At 48.4% G+C, this 15335-nt stretch overlaps 1 protein-coding gene across 1 annotated transcript in view; it reads right to left on the reverse strand.

The window, feature by feature from the left end:
* The window catches only part of Dnah10 (dynein axonemal heavy chain 10), a 120109-nt gene that overhangs the window by 38956 nt on the left and 65818 nt on the right, over window positions 1-15335 (reverse strand). The window contains exons 37-45 of the mRNA XM_052167903.1: window positions 13996-14187; window positions 12347-12465; window positions 10528-10686; window positions 8704-8839; window positions 6872-6994; window positions 5160-5294; window positions 4677-4893; window positions 2578-2697; window positions 975-1120 (exon numbers count right to left, since the gene is read on the reverse strand). Of these exons, the coding sequence (XP_052023863.1) occupies window positions 975-1120; window positions 2578-2697; window positions 4677-4893; window positions 5160-5294; window positions 6872-6994; window positions 8704-8839; window positions 10528-10686; window positions 12347-12465; window positions 13996-14187 (1347 nt within the window). The remainder of the gene's footprint in view (window positions 1-974; window positions 1121-2577; window positions 2698-4676; window positions 4894-5159; window positions 5295-6871; window positions 6995-8703; window positions 8840-10527; window positions 10687-12346; window positions 12466-13995; window positions 14188-15335) is intronic.

Genomic DNA, 15335 nt, shown 5'->3' on the forward strand with positions numbered 1-15335 from the left:
CCTATTTAGGGGCTTAAAAGGATGGGAGAAACAGTGTGGAAGAAACACATAACAGCCAAAGTCCAGCTCCAGCTTACCAAGGCAGGTCAGTGGGCTTTGTGATAATGACCGCCACTGAAACCTCGTGCATTTCTTATTATTCAGTAGATTCTGACATCCCAAAAGAAACACACTTGTCTGTCTGAGTTTCGGGGAGAGTGCATTCCTGACACTGTCCCAAAGGAACATAGTGGCTTCTGCCTTGTGGTCCATCTTAGATTTCCACCGTGTAGGAAGGCAGTTGCCCTTGGATGTCACTGCTGTGAACACAATGTGTGCCAGATCCCATGTGGGGGACGTAATCCCTCATTTCATGCTAGCGAGTCTTGGAGGCTCCCAGGCCCTCTCGGGGATGATAGGACAGGAGGGCTCTCAAATTTGCATCAAGCCATTTGCAGAGAAACAGACTCGGGTTCTAAAGCAGTGGCTTTCCTGTTCTGTTACGAAGGTAGGACTTTCTCTGGCAGACTCCCTCTTTCTCACCGTGTGATGCTCTCCACCATATTTGTGCTGTACCAAGAAGGCCCTCTCCTGTCGGACAGCAACACCATGCTCTTGGACTAGCTGGCCCCCAAGAGTTGGGGCGAGTAAACTTCTACTCTTTGTAACTGACCAGGCCTCAAGTCTTTTGTTATAGCAAAGGGTCTGCGACAAGCACGGTCAGGCATTCCTAGGAGAGGTCCACGCAGTGAGGATCTGAGGCCTCCAGCCACAGGAAATGCCATCTTAGAAGATGCTCATCCAGCCCCAGCGAGGCCTTCAAATGAACACAGCCTTCACTTAACGACAGTTTCATAAGAGTTACCCAGCTGAGCCACTTTGCAATTCCTGACCCGTGGAAAATGAGAGGTAGTAAAGGCTGGTGACCTTAAGCTGACGGGCACTGGGGCGACTTGTTACACAGCAGCTGGTAGTTAATACAAACGAACACTTACGTTGGTCTCCTCGTTCAGATTTTTGAGGAAGTTCTGGGTAGTGGCTGTCTTAGACGTGCCGGATTCACCCACAAAAAGAACAGGGTGCTTGATTTTAACCATCTGCTCCAGTATCCAGGTGGTGCGGGTGGTGTCCACGGTGTGAACTAGAGGACAGAAGAATCTGAGTGTCACAGGAGTGCTGGGCAAACATTTGGGTCCCTGGCTGTTCACACAGAGTCCCGTGCATCCAAGAAAAGGGAGCTGGGACTGGAGAGGTGGTTCAGTGGGTAAGAACCCTGCTCTGGAAGCATGAGGGCCTGCATTCAAACCCCCAGCACCCGCATGAAAAGCTGTGTGTGTGTGGCTGTGTGTGGCTTTAACTTTAGTATCCAGGAGAGTGAACACAGGCCGGTCCGAAGCTTGCTGTCAGTCAGGAAGGCCAGAACAAGCTTCAGGCTCCGTGACAGGCCCTATCTCAAGGCAAGAATGGATGGAGCATTATAGGAAGACACTTGATGGGTTGCTCATGCTTCCACAAGTGTGCTTAGATGCTCCCCCACCCTCCCCCACACACACACATGCGCACAATTTTGTTTTCAAGTTTTTATTGTGCATTAGTGGGTTTTGCCTACATGTATGTCTATGTGATGGAAGGAGTCAGATCTCCTGGAACTGGAGTTACATATAGTTGTGAACTGCCTCATGGTTGCTGTGAATTGAACCACTAAGTCATCTCTCCAACCTGGTCTGGGTTTGGTTTTTAGAGATAGGGTTTCCATGTATAGCCCTAGGCTGTCCTGGAACTCACTCCATAAACCAAGTTGGCCTTGAACTCACAGAAATCTGCCTGCCTCTGCCTCCCAAGTACTGGAATCAAAGACCTGTGCCACTGTGCCACCACCTGGTATTTGGTTTGTTTTGTTTTTAAGCCAAGCTCTGGACGCAAGAGCGAATGTGACTCAAAGCCTAGAGCCTCAGTTTCCATAGGTGTTTGGAGATGTGTCATCCATCCAATCAAATTAAGTATGTGTTAGCAAAGTGATGGTGGCAACTGACCTAGCTTCAACTGATCTGCACTCTAAATGAAAGCCCAGCTCACACCTCCAGTCCTAGCAGGACTGATTTCCTGTAAACCTCTACTGAAGGCAGCGTCTCAGCACATCAGGTGTAGCCCACCCACTCTCCTGTTGGAAAGTTTCAGTCCCAGAGGGGTTCTGAGAAAATGCAGGTGTCTTGCTACATTAGCAGGATGCACCAGACCAGGCACGGTTACTATGGAATCACAGAGGATGGAATAGGACTCTCCAGGTCCATGCCCCTTGTGAACCGATGCTGTGGCTTCCCTCCTGCCCTCCCTGGACCACACCCTAGGAAATGCAAAGGGAAGAGGAGAACAGGCCACCATGAACATCAGCTTACCCAGAAAAGCCCAGGACACAGCCACACAGCGGTGCTCAGAGGCATGGGACAAAGAGGGGCCCATAGCACCAACTTCTAGTCACCCCCAACTTCCAGTCACCCTGGCCGGCACTCAGTTGCCAATGAGGCCACAGTCATCTTCTCACACCGTTCCACACTCACTCACACCAGGAAGCTAAGACTGAGAGCAGTGCCCACTCACCCAGGATGTCCACAAATTTCTTCTCGTGGCTGTGGACATACTCGGGAACCAGCTTGTTCCATGGGATCCAGTGGTTCCGCTTGGAATCAAAATGAAAGTCGTACAGGGTGGGGAGATGCCCTGCAGGGGACAAGGATCCGTGATGCTGTGGTCATAGATGTGGGAATGGGATAGATTCTGACACATCTGGAATGGGCCGCCTGTATATGCTTGCTACGCATTCACAGGATAGATACTCGGAATCGATGCTGTCCTCGGATGGGTCAGAGTCTGGGAATTTTGACCCAGTGCTACCTGTTGGCCGTTAGCCAGCAAGCCTTCCCTGGGGACACAACCATGGGGTGCAAAGCGATGTCCCCACCCTTACAGATGCTGGTGGCCCAAACAAAAGGAAACGGAGGGAAATAGACAGTTTTGATGAAGAACTCTGAGACTGGAGAAATAGGTCCTCACAGGCTCCCCATGCACATGTGTCCCATGCCCACCCATCTCTGGGACAGACCACTTCTCCGAGCAGAAGGCCCCACCCGGGCCCTACCTGTTTGTATTTAAGGGCGAATGTCTTCATGCAAAACCTTAAAACCCAGCAGTGGTATAGCTGGCTCTTGGGGTAGGACTATTCCTGGTTTCTGATTTCCAAAGTGGTTGTACAAGTTTGCACTCCAACCAGCAACGGAGGAGTGTTTCCCCTGCTCCACATCCTCGCCAGCATGTGCTGTCACTTGAGGGTTTTTGTTTGTTTGTTTTTTGTTTTGTTTTTTGAGACGGGGTTTCTCTGTGTGGCCCTGGCTGTCCTGGAACTCACTCTGTAGACCAGGCTGGCCTCAGAAATCCACCTGCCTCTACCTCCCAAGTGCTGGGATTACAGGCATGTGCCACCACCGCCCGGCTTGAGTTTTTGATCTTAGCCGCTCTGCCCAGTGTAAGATGGAATCTCAGTGTTGTTTTATTTTGTTGTTGTTGTTGTTGTTGTTGTTTGGGTTTGGGTTTTTTTAGTTTTTTGTTTTCGTTTTTGGTGTTTTGAGACAGGGTTTCTCTGTGTGGCCCTGGCTGTCCTGGAATTCACTCTGTAGACCAGGCTGGCCTCGAACTCAGAAATCCACCTGCCTCTGCCTCCCAAGTGCTGGGATCAAAGACATGCACCATCACTGCCCAGTCTCAGAGTTGTTTTGATTTATATTTCCCTGATGACTAAGGACTTTGAACAGAGATTGGGGGAATGGCCCAACTTGACACCCATTCCACGGGTAAGCACCAATCTCTGACACCATTAATGCTACTCTGTTATGCTGGCAGACAGGAGCCTAGCAAGGCTGTCCTCTGAGAGGCTCCACCCAGCAGCTGACCCAGACATATGCAAACACCTACAGCCAAACCGTGGGTGGAGCTTGGGGGACTTATGGAAGAGTAGGAGGAAGGATTGCAGCCCTGAAGGGGATAGGACCTCCACAGGAAGACCAACAGAGTCAACGAACCTGGACCCTTGGGACTCTCAGAGTCTGAACCACTAACCAAAGAACATACACAGGCTGGACCTGCATTCCACCCCAGCACACATATGTTGCAGATGTGCAGTTTGGTCTTCATGTGGGCCCCAAACAACTGGAGTGGGGGCTGTCCAAAAGCTCTTGCTTGTTCACGGGATGTGCTTTTCTAGCTGGGCTGCCTTGTCTGGCCTCAGTGGGAGATGATGTACCTAGCCTTACAGACTTCATGGACCAGGGTTGGGGGGATACCCAAGGAGGCCCCCACCAGAACAGAGGAGAAGGGGAGGATTGTGGGAAGGGAGAAGGATTGTGGGAAGGGGGCAGTGAGCAGATGTAAGGTGAATACGTGAAAACAACCTTAAGCCCTTCATATGACGTCATCCTGCTGGTCTGTGAGACAGATGGGGGAGCCCTGAGATAAAACAGGGAACCCTGGGGTGTGTCAGGCAAGGGGAGCTCAGGCAGAACTGAAGCATGAGGGTCCAAAGTGGCGTCAGAGGAGCAGCCTCCTCTAGCAGTGGCATCTGGGGGTTGGCCTGCTGGTGGGAACAAGGAAAACTCCGTCCATCTCCTCTATAAAGCTGCACCTGAGAGAGGACCCCCGATCCCTACCTGGCAATTCTCCAGGATGGGCCCAGTTCCCTTCCGTCTCCACGGTGGGCATTGACGAGAGGCGTTTGATACACTCGTCAAATTTGATCCTTCCTTCCTCAAGCAGGGAGGAGCCCAGCGAGCAGTAGAGAGCCTCCAGGAAGAAGCACTCCAGCAGGTCAAGGTCCTCAATTTCTCCTTCTAGTAGCGAATCCATCATCTTGGTTAACTGGGTCACCTGGTCACAAAACGCCTATCTCAGCCCATCTTTCCCACCTCCGTGAGACTATCCTAACCTGAGTCCTGGGGTCCCCTGTCCCACAGGGATGGCACCCACACCCGCCATATTGGTTCAGACACATGGAACCTGGCTCCATGGCTTGCATGGGGTCATGATAATACACCCTGACATTCATCCACCAGGCTTCGCTGTTCCCAGTAAGCCCCTCCCCCACCTCTCGGGCCACTACCGCCTTGTTGCCCTCAGCAGAGAAGCGTTCTTACCATGTTTAGGTCCGTCTGAGGGACCACCATCTTCAGTTTCTCCCCTTGTCTCCCGTCTACTATCCCCTCTATGATCATGTCGATGAGAGCGGGCACATATTTCTCGAAGAGGTCGTTTAAATACTTATTTTCCACCTATGGAGGAGAGAACCAAGTCCTTTCCAACATAAAGACCGTGACTTCAACAATGGCAGGTGACTCTCACTCGAGAAAGGTTCTTTGGGCTACGCCCATTCCCCTTTACCACCACAAGGGACCCACACCTTGGAGCGATGGGGGATAACAGGTCCCTTTTGACAGAAGAGAAGCTGATGGTCCTGGAATTCCAGTATCACAACTAGTCATTGAGCAATAAGTCTAAAGTAGTGTAACAGGATGTGCGGCTGGAGGGCAGGCTCCGTGGTTGTGACGGTGTACTAATTCCAGAGCCATGGGCCGGCAGTTAAGAACATTTGTTGCTTTTACAAGGACCCATGTCCAATTCTCTGCACCTACTTGGTGGCTCACAACAGGCGACGTCTCCAGTTCTAGGGGATCTGACACCATCGTCTGACCTCCCTGGGCACACCAGGCACACACACGGTGCACATAAATACAAACAGGCAAAACACTAATATGCATGACATAATAAAATGAATATTTTTTAAAAAGTTTAAGATGGTGGATTGCTCTTGTAGAGGAACCAAAGTTCAGATCCCAGGACCCACACTGGGCAGCTCATACAGCTGTAACTCCAGTTCCAGGGAATCAAATGCCCTCTTCTTAATGCTGCACTCATATGTATCTGTGTGTGTGTGTGTGTGTGTGTGTGTGTGTGTACACAATCAAAAAGTAAAGTGAATCTTAAGAAAATAAAGTTGAGTGCTGGAAGTGTCTTTTCAATATTGCATTGATGTCTACCAAGGGACTTGTGGGTCCTTATGAGTCCCCCCGAGGACATCCTCCCCACAGCCCTGGCCATCTCTTCTCTGGGATACTTATGTCTGGTTTCCAATTCATGCCAGTCAAGTGGCCCTTGGAGAGAGACATCCAGGCCACCTGTGCAAACGAGGTCACAGGGTATTGGGTGTGATTAAAGCCACAAAGCACACATGACCATCACATATGTCAACTTTCCATGAATCCTACTCTTAAGAAGGGACACAGCGGTTAGCGGAAGCCCTCTGAGCTCTGCTCCAGGGCTAACCAGTTCGTGTGCATGGCACACATGCAGCTGAGCAAAAACACAGAACGGGGCATCCTGTCTCTCCATAACTGGGCTGGTGTGAACCAGGTTTGCACACTGGTTGTGTGTGTGTGTGCGCACGTGTCTCCTGTGTCTCCAGATGGGTGTTACCCAGAATCCACCTGGGTTAACATCTGCTGGCTACAGCCATGTCCCTCATCCATGTATTGTCTCTGGCTGTGTTCCCACCCTTGGGTCAAACTGAAGTAGGTACAAAAGAAACTCACTCATGCATGTTTCCTATCGGCCTCTTTGCAGAGGTGTGTTGATTGCTGGCCTAAGCTGTGAATATTGTTGCCCATGTCACCAGGACACCTGACCCAGAGGCTCCTCAGGCTGTGCACTCAGGGACACACACACACACACACACACACATACACACACACACACACACACGCGCGTGCAGCAGGTAGAGGGCAAGGCGCCCCTCCTCCAAGCACCTTGTGTAACACTGCTTGTGCTCGGGCTGTTTGAGGGCACACCTCACCTTGTTTTGTATCTGCTGTAGCCATTTTTTCCAGTAGGGTTGGTATTTCAGGTTCTTGGGGTCCACATAGACCATCCCGCATCGAGACACGGTAGCTGGAGAGGCGTATTGCAAGTCTCCAACCTGGGAAGAAAGCAAACCCTTCAGCTAGCAAACTCTCTGCTCATGGCTGCTAACACATGGTCCACGCATGCCAGGGCCTTCCCTGTGCAAAGATTCATGAAGACAGATAGTCGGCATAGCTGTTATAAGGTTTTAACCAAACATGGTGGTCATGATGAGATTGCCCATGCCAACCATTGGGTTGTCTCTCCAGTCACTTTGTTTTGTTTTATTTCTGTTTTTGTTTGGTTGATTGATTTTTGTTTTCTAAGACAGGATTTCCTTATGTAGCCTTGGCTGTCCTAGAACTCACTCTGTAGACCAGACTGGCCTTGAACTCACAGAGATCTGCCTGCTTCTGCCTCCTAAGTGCCAGGATTAAAGAGTTATGCCACAACCCCCAAGCTGTTTCATTTTTTTTAAGGTAGGGTCTCATATAGTCCAGGCTACCCTGTAACTAAGGATAACCTCCAACTCCTGGTCCTCATGCCTCCACTTCCTGAAGGCTAGAATGACAGGAGTGTGCCAACTCATCTGCTTTATGCAGTGTTGGAGATAAACTCAGGGCCTTGGGGACATACGGTGAACTCTGTAGGGGGCAGGTCTGATGCTAAGGTTCTATTCCCCAGTTGGCTCTTGATCTGTCAGTAAAGAAAGCCATGGGCCGGCCTAAAGAGATGGCTCAGTGGTTAAGAGCATTGACTGCTCTTCCAAAGGTCCTGAGTTCAGTTCCCAGCAACCACATGGTGGCTCACAACCATCTGTAATGGGATATCTCTCTCTTTTTTTTTTTTTAACATGGATGGCATCGGGTACCCTAACCCTAACCAAGTGATACTTGGTATCACCAAGTGTAAGTCTAACGTTATCAACATTGACAGATATCTCTCTTCAATAAAAGACCACGGTGTGCACAGACACAAATGCACCAATGGATTCTGCAGACTAGAGAAAAATCACATCACTATTAAGCTGGGGCAAGAGTGAGTCCTAAGGCACAGCTCTGAAAAGCACTTGATATGTTACTCAGGAAGCAGGGAGAGGGAAGAATCGGAAAGTGCGCTCTCTAGGAAAAGCAGGAGGGCTCAATTCTTGACATGATAGAATGAATTTCTTAATGAAGATAAAGGCGAACATCATGAGAAAAAAGGAAGGTCACTACAAACTCCAGATCCCCCCCCCCAAAAAAAAAGGTCCTAAAAGGCAAAGAATAAATTACAGTATATTAGCTGGCTCTGCAGTAAATATGTCCATATTCAAAGCCATGTGAATAGGCTGTACTGTTAAACAATTCAGCAGTTTATTATTCTGAGGAGAGAGGGTCAGCAACAGATGTAGCAGATGAATCCTTACACTCAAAGGACTCGGTCATTAAGCAATGCATCAAGTTTTTAACTTTTGCTTTGCTTCCGTAAGCTTGGGACTTGCTCTAGGCCTCAGACTCATGGGAATCCTCTTGCCTCCTAAGCAGCCTTCTAATTGCTGGGATTACAAGCATGTGCCATTATACAATGACAATGTGTAAATTCAAAAGCTTGTATTGTGTGTGTGTGTGCGCGTGCCCACATAAATAAATGCAATGTTAAAAAATTTTATAAACATCCATAAATGTAATATAAAAAATTTAACTCATTATAAGCTTGCGGATTTTCATAGCCACCTACCTCAATAAAGAATTAACTAACCCGAAGCGAAGCCCGAGTTCAGGTCCGGATCTAGGCAGTACTTGCCTCAAAGAGCAGGGCACAGTGCGACTGGAGACGAATGCGCTCCCCGTTGGCCAAGGTCAACAGCTTGTTGTCGTCCATCACGGAGTTCATGTTTTCCACCCACAAGGCATCCACATCGCCATCGAACAAAATATACCTGCAGGGACCAAGGAACACATCTTGGTCGGTAAGCCACAGACCCTGGAGTGTCCCCAGCGACCCCGCTGTCCCTCCTGCTGCTGTGTCTCTCCTGGGGCTTTCCCGCCAGGACCCTCACAGCACACTCCCTTTGTCCTGAAGTTTGAGCATGTGGTCCATACGTGCTGAGAAACTTGCTAATGTGTAAAGCTCAGAGGATGTCACGTGCCATCCGGCCAGCTTGCTTTGGTAACCTGGCCTTCCCTCCTGAGAATAGCACACTGCTAAGCTGGCCAATAGCGTGCATGGCCGGCATTCCTTTAATGGGGAGACATTTACTGCAGAGCCAACTAGTAATGCTACCATCCATTTTCCATCTCTTAGAGCCAGAGTTTACGATCCCTTCTTCTTCATCTCATACCATTTGTCTTCCTCTTTCTTTGTTCTCTTAAGCCACAATACTCCACGCTCTTGAATGGGAATCATCTTTCAATCCTGAGTGAGTGGTAACTCAGGAACAGAGAGTATCGGGGTCCACCACCCCAACCCCATTTTTGTCTTAAAGCTGAGGTCAAGAATGAATATCAATTTATCACTATTAAAAAAAAACAAAATAAAACAAAACAAAAACTTTGTTCTTTCTTTTGTTTTTCCTTCATTTTCTAAAGACTTCTTTTCATTTTTATTTCATTTTGTGTGAGTGTTTGCCTGTATGGATCTCTGTGTTACATATGTATGCAGTGCCCTAGGAGCCCAAGAGAGGGCAGCTGAAACTGGAGTCACAGACCGTTGACAGCTGGGTGCTAGGAACCGAACCCCAGGCATCTGGAAGTGCAGCTGGTGCCCTCAAACACTCAGCCATCTCTCCAGCCAAGTTTATTTATTTTTAGGCAGGTTCTTATGAGGTAGCTCAGGCTAGCTGAAAACTCTCGTACCCCAGTATCCCAGATTCTAGGTTTACAGCTGTGTACCATTATATGCTACACTTAGCTGGGGGAGGGAGAATGCTTGGCTAAAGGTCTCAAGACAAATCACTCTAGATTATTAGGATGGTTCCCAATTCCATGGCAATTATATCTTCATTTAAAAAAAAAACAGTTCAGGGGACCAGGCAGGTTCCCCAACTGTTAGATTCATAGTCTGTTTCCTCTCTCCCCCTCTCCCTCTTCCCCTCTCCTGCTTTCCCTCTCATCCTCTCCCTCTCTCTTTGTCCTTCCTCCCTCCTTTTCTTCACCCACACCCCTTCTCTCCCTTTCCCCCTCTCCTTTCCCCTTCTCCTCTCTTCTTCTTCCTCCTCCCAACCCCTCTCTCTTTGATCTGTTGCAGATAGGATAATCCTTTCCTTTCCCTTAAATACTTCACGTATTCTCTTCATACCCTCTGATTGTCACCAAGATGAGGACATGCAATGTTTCCAGAAGACAAGGCACCCTGACTAACGGGACATGCAGACACCATGCGTCTCCAGGGCAGAGACAGATATACATCATCCCTGTAGCATTTCTGAGATGCACAGCCAGAAGAATCTAACCTCAAGAGAACAGCCAGAAAACTAAAACCAAGACTCGTCTATAATGCAACTGGTCTGGAATCTATAACCCATCAAGATCATAAGGTTAAAAAAAAATCTCTAAGAAACTGCTCACACTTGAAGGACGCCTAAAAAATAGCTAACCCAGGCTCCTGACCAATTAGGAAGACACTCACTTCCGTTCCTTCTTGTCAGTCGGCCGGTTGATCTCTCGGAAGATGTTCGACAGGACCCCGTCTGTCCAGTCTCGAGTGGTGGGGTCCAGGATGCCATACAGCTCAATGACACTCACGGCTTTGGGGTTCAGGATGTACAACTTTGTCATTATCCCAAGCCTAAACCAAAGAGGCGGTGTCAGCCGTGGCTCAGGCCGACGAAGCACCCAAGGGAGATGAACCGTGGGAGGAGGGGCTGGTGGGAATCCATTCTGAACGTCTCTGCGTTTCTACTTTGTAAGGAAGGTTAGAGACAGGGTCTCACAATGCTGCCCTGGCTAGCCTACAACTTACTAGGTCGACTAGGCTGGCTTCAAACTAGTGTTGATCCTCCTGCCTCTGCCTGCTAAATTGCAGGCATGCACCACCACAGCTGGCTATGCGCTTCACACTTTATAAGTCAAGTGGACAGGGCATGCCTCTCTCTGGTGATAAATCCCCACCACGCTGAGACTAGCCAAAGAAAAGCCAAACCTAATATGACCCGCTGATCAGAATATGAAAGCTAATTAATGAAAGCAGTAAACACACACTCGTGCGTGTGTGTGTGTGTGTGTGTGTGTGTGTGTGTGATAGTTGTGACAATTATCTAGCAGTAGACTAAAGAATGACAGAGAGAAATTAAGGCAACGGACACCAGGCCTCAGCATGCCGCTGTCCCTGGGCCCCTCATATGGGACAGAGAGACATGGTACCTCCCTGACACAGGATTTTGTACATTTTGTGTGTGTGATGTACATACATGCAGTATTGCACCTATGTGTGTGTGCAGAGGCCACGGGATGAACTGCCTACCTGTCCTGCTCTATTCTCTCTGCCTTATTTCTTTGAGTCAGGGTCTCTCACTGAACCTAGAGCTAGGCTTGCAGCCAACAAGCCCCAGGGATCCCACTAGTGCACTACCCCGCCACAGCACTGGGGTTACAGGGACTCGTCGCCATGCTTGTCTTTTTAGGTGGGCACCGGGGATTCGAACTAAGGCCCTCGTGCTTTCTCAGTGAATGCTCTTTAATTGTGAAGCCACCTCCCAGTCCCAGTCCAGAGATTTGCTATGCAATGTAGAAATGCTAGAGCCACAGAGACCTCATGGCTCCATTTAGAGTGTGCCTATAATATTAGCATTCATCCAAGTCTCTCTAGAGCCCTCTCTAGGCAAGTGGAGAAGCAAAAGGTTGGGGAAACCACTCTAGATGGAAGACTGTCACCATATAGTGCGCTTTTAGGATGCTCCACAGCCTGTCGAGCATTTTGTCTTGCATGTATGTCTGTGCACCACATCCATGCAGTACCCATAGAGGCCAGCAGGGGGCGCCAGATTTCACAGAACTTACAGTTACAGATGGTTGTGAGTCCTCCTGTGGGTGCTGGGAACCAAACTGGGGCTCTCTGCAAGAGCAGCAGGTGCTCTGAACTGCTGAGCCATCTCACCAGCCTCATTTTCAGAATTTTAACCAAGGAAGGTGGGCGGGACCATCCCATGGGCTGGGGTCCCAGAATAAATAAAATTGGAAAATGGGAAAAATTCACTGAGTACCAGCATTATTGGCTCTCTGCTTTCTGGTGTTTGCAGATATGAGGAGTCTCGCCTTCCCGACATGATAGATTTCACCCTCTCAAACTCTCAGACCTCCCTGGCCATAATCTGCTTTTTGTAAGTATTTGGCCACATCAATCAGAAAAACAACTCATTAATTGGGACTAACAACCCCCCCCCCAGGAAATATGGCTCTTCCCAAGAGGCTGCCCTGGCAAATGCCCCCACCCCCAGCAGGTCACTCACTTTGTCTGGGCCTGACACAGTGTATTGATGACCACGGACTTGCCCCCTCCTGTGGGCCCGACCACCATTGTGGTGTGGCGGGTCAGCATGGTCTCGAACATTTGGACCACTTTATCTACCTGTGGGACAGACATTGGCAGTGCCGTTAAGCATATCTCCTAGGGAAAAAAATAACAGCGTATTGAGATATAATCTGGGGCTGGTGAAATGACTTAGCCAGCAGAGGTGCTTGCCACCAGGCCTGATCACCTTAGCTTGGGATAGGAGAGAACCATCTCCTATGTAGCCGAGGCTAGCCCTGAGTGCCTGGTCTTCCTGTTTCTGCCTCCTGCTATTTTATTGCCTGTGTAAGCCACATTTATCTGTCTGCCAGCTGACAGACTGTAGTCTCCACATTTGGGCCCCTCTGGATAATCTGACCATGGAAGCTCATGAGTGGTTTTTTTTAAAAAAAAAAAATTATTTTATTTATATGAGTACATTATAGCTGTTTCCAGATACACCAGAAGAGGGCATCGGATATCTTTACAGATGGTTGTGAGCCACCATGTGGTTGCTGAGAATTGAACTCAGGACCTTTGGAAGATCAGTCAGTGCTCTTAACCGCTGAGCCGTCTCTCCAGCCCGCTCATGAGTATTTCTAAGCAGACACAGTCTCATGAAGCGTGATCACCTGGTATTAGGATGGTCCTGTGTGTAATGTGCTAAAGACCCAGGAGACTGCTTGCCAAAGGCAATGGATTATTTTACATTCCAGATAGTAATGTGTGTGTGTTTGTGTGTGTGTGTCTGTGTGTCCATGGGGGGTGCAAAGCAGGCATCTCCATTTTAACTTTTGAAACAGCATCTCTCACTGAAGGTGGAGCTCACTGATGTGGCTACAATGTCTGGTCAGCAAGTTTTAGGGACCGGCCAGTTCTGTCCTGCCAGGGCCGCTTTACACATGCGTGCTGCAGAGCCCAGCTTCCCACATGGGTTCTAGGCAACGGAACTTAGGTCGGCATGCTTGTACGGCAAGAACTTCAGGCCCTGAGCTACAATGCCAGCATGTTACACAGTGAGTTCCAGGCCAGAGTTGAGTGTGCTGGCTGGTTCTGTGTGTCAACTTGACACAGGCTGGAGTTATCACAAAAAAGGAGCTTCAGTTGAGGAATTGCCTCCATGAGATCCAGCTATGGAGCATTTTCTCAATTAGTGATCAAGAGGGGAGGTCTCCTTGTGGGTGGTGCCATCCCTGGGCTGGTATTCTTGGGTTCTATTAGAGAGCAGGCTGAGCAAGCCAGGGGAAGCAAGCCAGTAAGAAACATCCCTCCATGGCCTCTGCATCAGCTCCTGCTTCCTGACCTGCTTGAGTTCCAGTCCTGACTTCCTTTAGTGATGAACAGCAGTGTGGAAGTGTAAGCTGAATAAACCCTTTCCTCCCCAACTTGCTTCTTGGTCATGATGTTTGTGCAGGAATAGAAACCCCAACTAAGACAGTGAGTTATGATGTGCGTGTGCGTGCGTGCATGCGTGCGTGTGTGTGTGTGTGTGTGTGTGTGTGTGAGAGAGAGAGAGAGAGAGAGAGAGAGAGAGAGAGAGAGAGAGAGAGAGAGAGAAACAGAGAGGAAGGGGGCGTGGCAGTCCCGGACCCTGGCAGTGCGTCTCACCTGAACCGGCAGAAGCACATAGCCGTTTTCCTCCAGCACCTGCTCCACCGCGTCATTGAAATCTGGGTAGCGCACACGGGGGCAGTCCAGCCCGGGAAACAGGTCGGAGATGAGGCCCAGGAAGAGGGGCACGTCCTCAAACACAAACTTGGGCAGGTTCATGTCCCGCAGCGCCCGCATCAGGACTACATCCTGGAGGGACCAGAGGGTGTGAGATCGACAGGGAACTTAGCACGCAGCTCGATCCGCTCCTGCCCAGCACAGGGTGGCGCGTTCTTATGAAGGGTAATGTTTTTTGTCACGGATGTTTTATGGCTAACATCGTGTATAATGAAGGCATGAGGAGGGCTGGTGAGATGCCTCACCAGATGAAAGGCGCCAAGTTTGACGCCCTGTGTTTAGTCCCTGGACCCTGTGTGGTAGAAAGAGACAACTCACTCCCACAGACTCTTCTCTGACCGCCACAAACACCACAGTGCAGGCATGCCCACACACTAATAAACAAATCTAAACAGAGGAAATATATTACAAAACATACTATATGCTACAGATGTATGCATTTTTATATTATAAAATTTTATGTATTTACAAATGTAACTTTTATATATTTCTATATCACATATATAAAATAGATGAAACATTTAATAAAATATACAGAATAGTTATACATAATGGTTTATAGTATATATATATTATGTAAAAAATGATTTTTTTTTAAGAATGTAAGGAAAAATTGGAGTAGTATAACAGGGATTGAACCTAGACAGATGCCTACTACTAAGGTACATCCCAGCTAAAATATTAAAAAATTCAAGATTCTGACCAGTTGTGGTGGCACATGCCTTTAACCCCAGCTCTCAGGACCAGAGGCAGTATGTTTCTGTGAATCTGATGCCAGCCTGGTCTACACAGTGAGTTCCAGGCTAGCCATGACCACATAGAGAGAACCTGTCTCCAAAAAATATTTTATTTAAGTGTGATGCACTATAAAGTCTAAAATATTATATATGTATAAGTCTCTTTCATAGTGTTTTTAATGAAAATTAAATATAAAAATTTGTATACAATGTCAAAGATATTTCTGTATTTTCCATTTCATTTTTTTTGAAGTTTTAATAGAAAATAAAAATCCAAAATGAAGCCTATGAAAATGAAATCCAAGATGTAAAGGATTATATCAAAACATAAATTAAATATCCAACATGTACAGTATCACAGTTGGGAAACTGTACAAGAAAGTCACCTTGGAACGCCAGCAGAGGCTCTGACAGGGGAGTGAGTGTCCTGTCAGAGATACCTCTGTCTCTCTCATGTTCACGGCAGAGAGAGTACAGTGAGGC

This window comes from Apodemus sylvaticus, chromosome 22, assembly GCF_947179515.1.
Source record: "Apodemus sylvaticus chromosome 22, mApoSyl1.1, whole genome shotgun sequence".
Taxonomy (NCBI): domain Eukaryota; kingdom Metazoa; phylum Chordata; class Mammalia; order Rodentia; family Muridae; genus Apodemus; species Apodemus sylvaticus.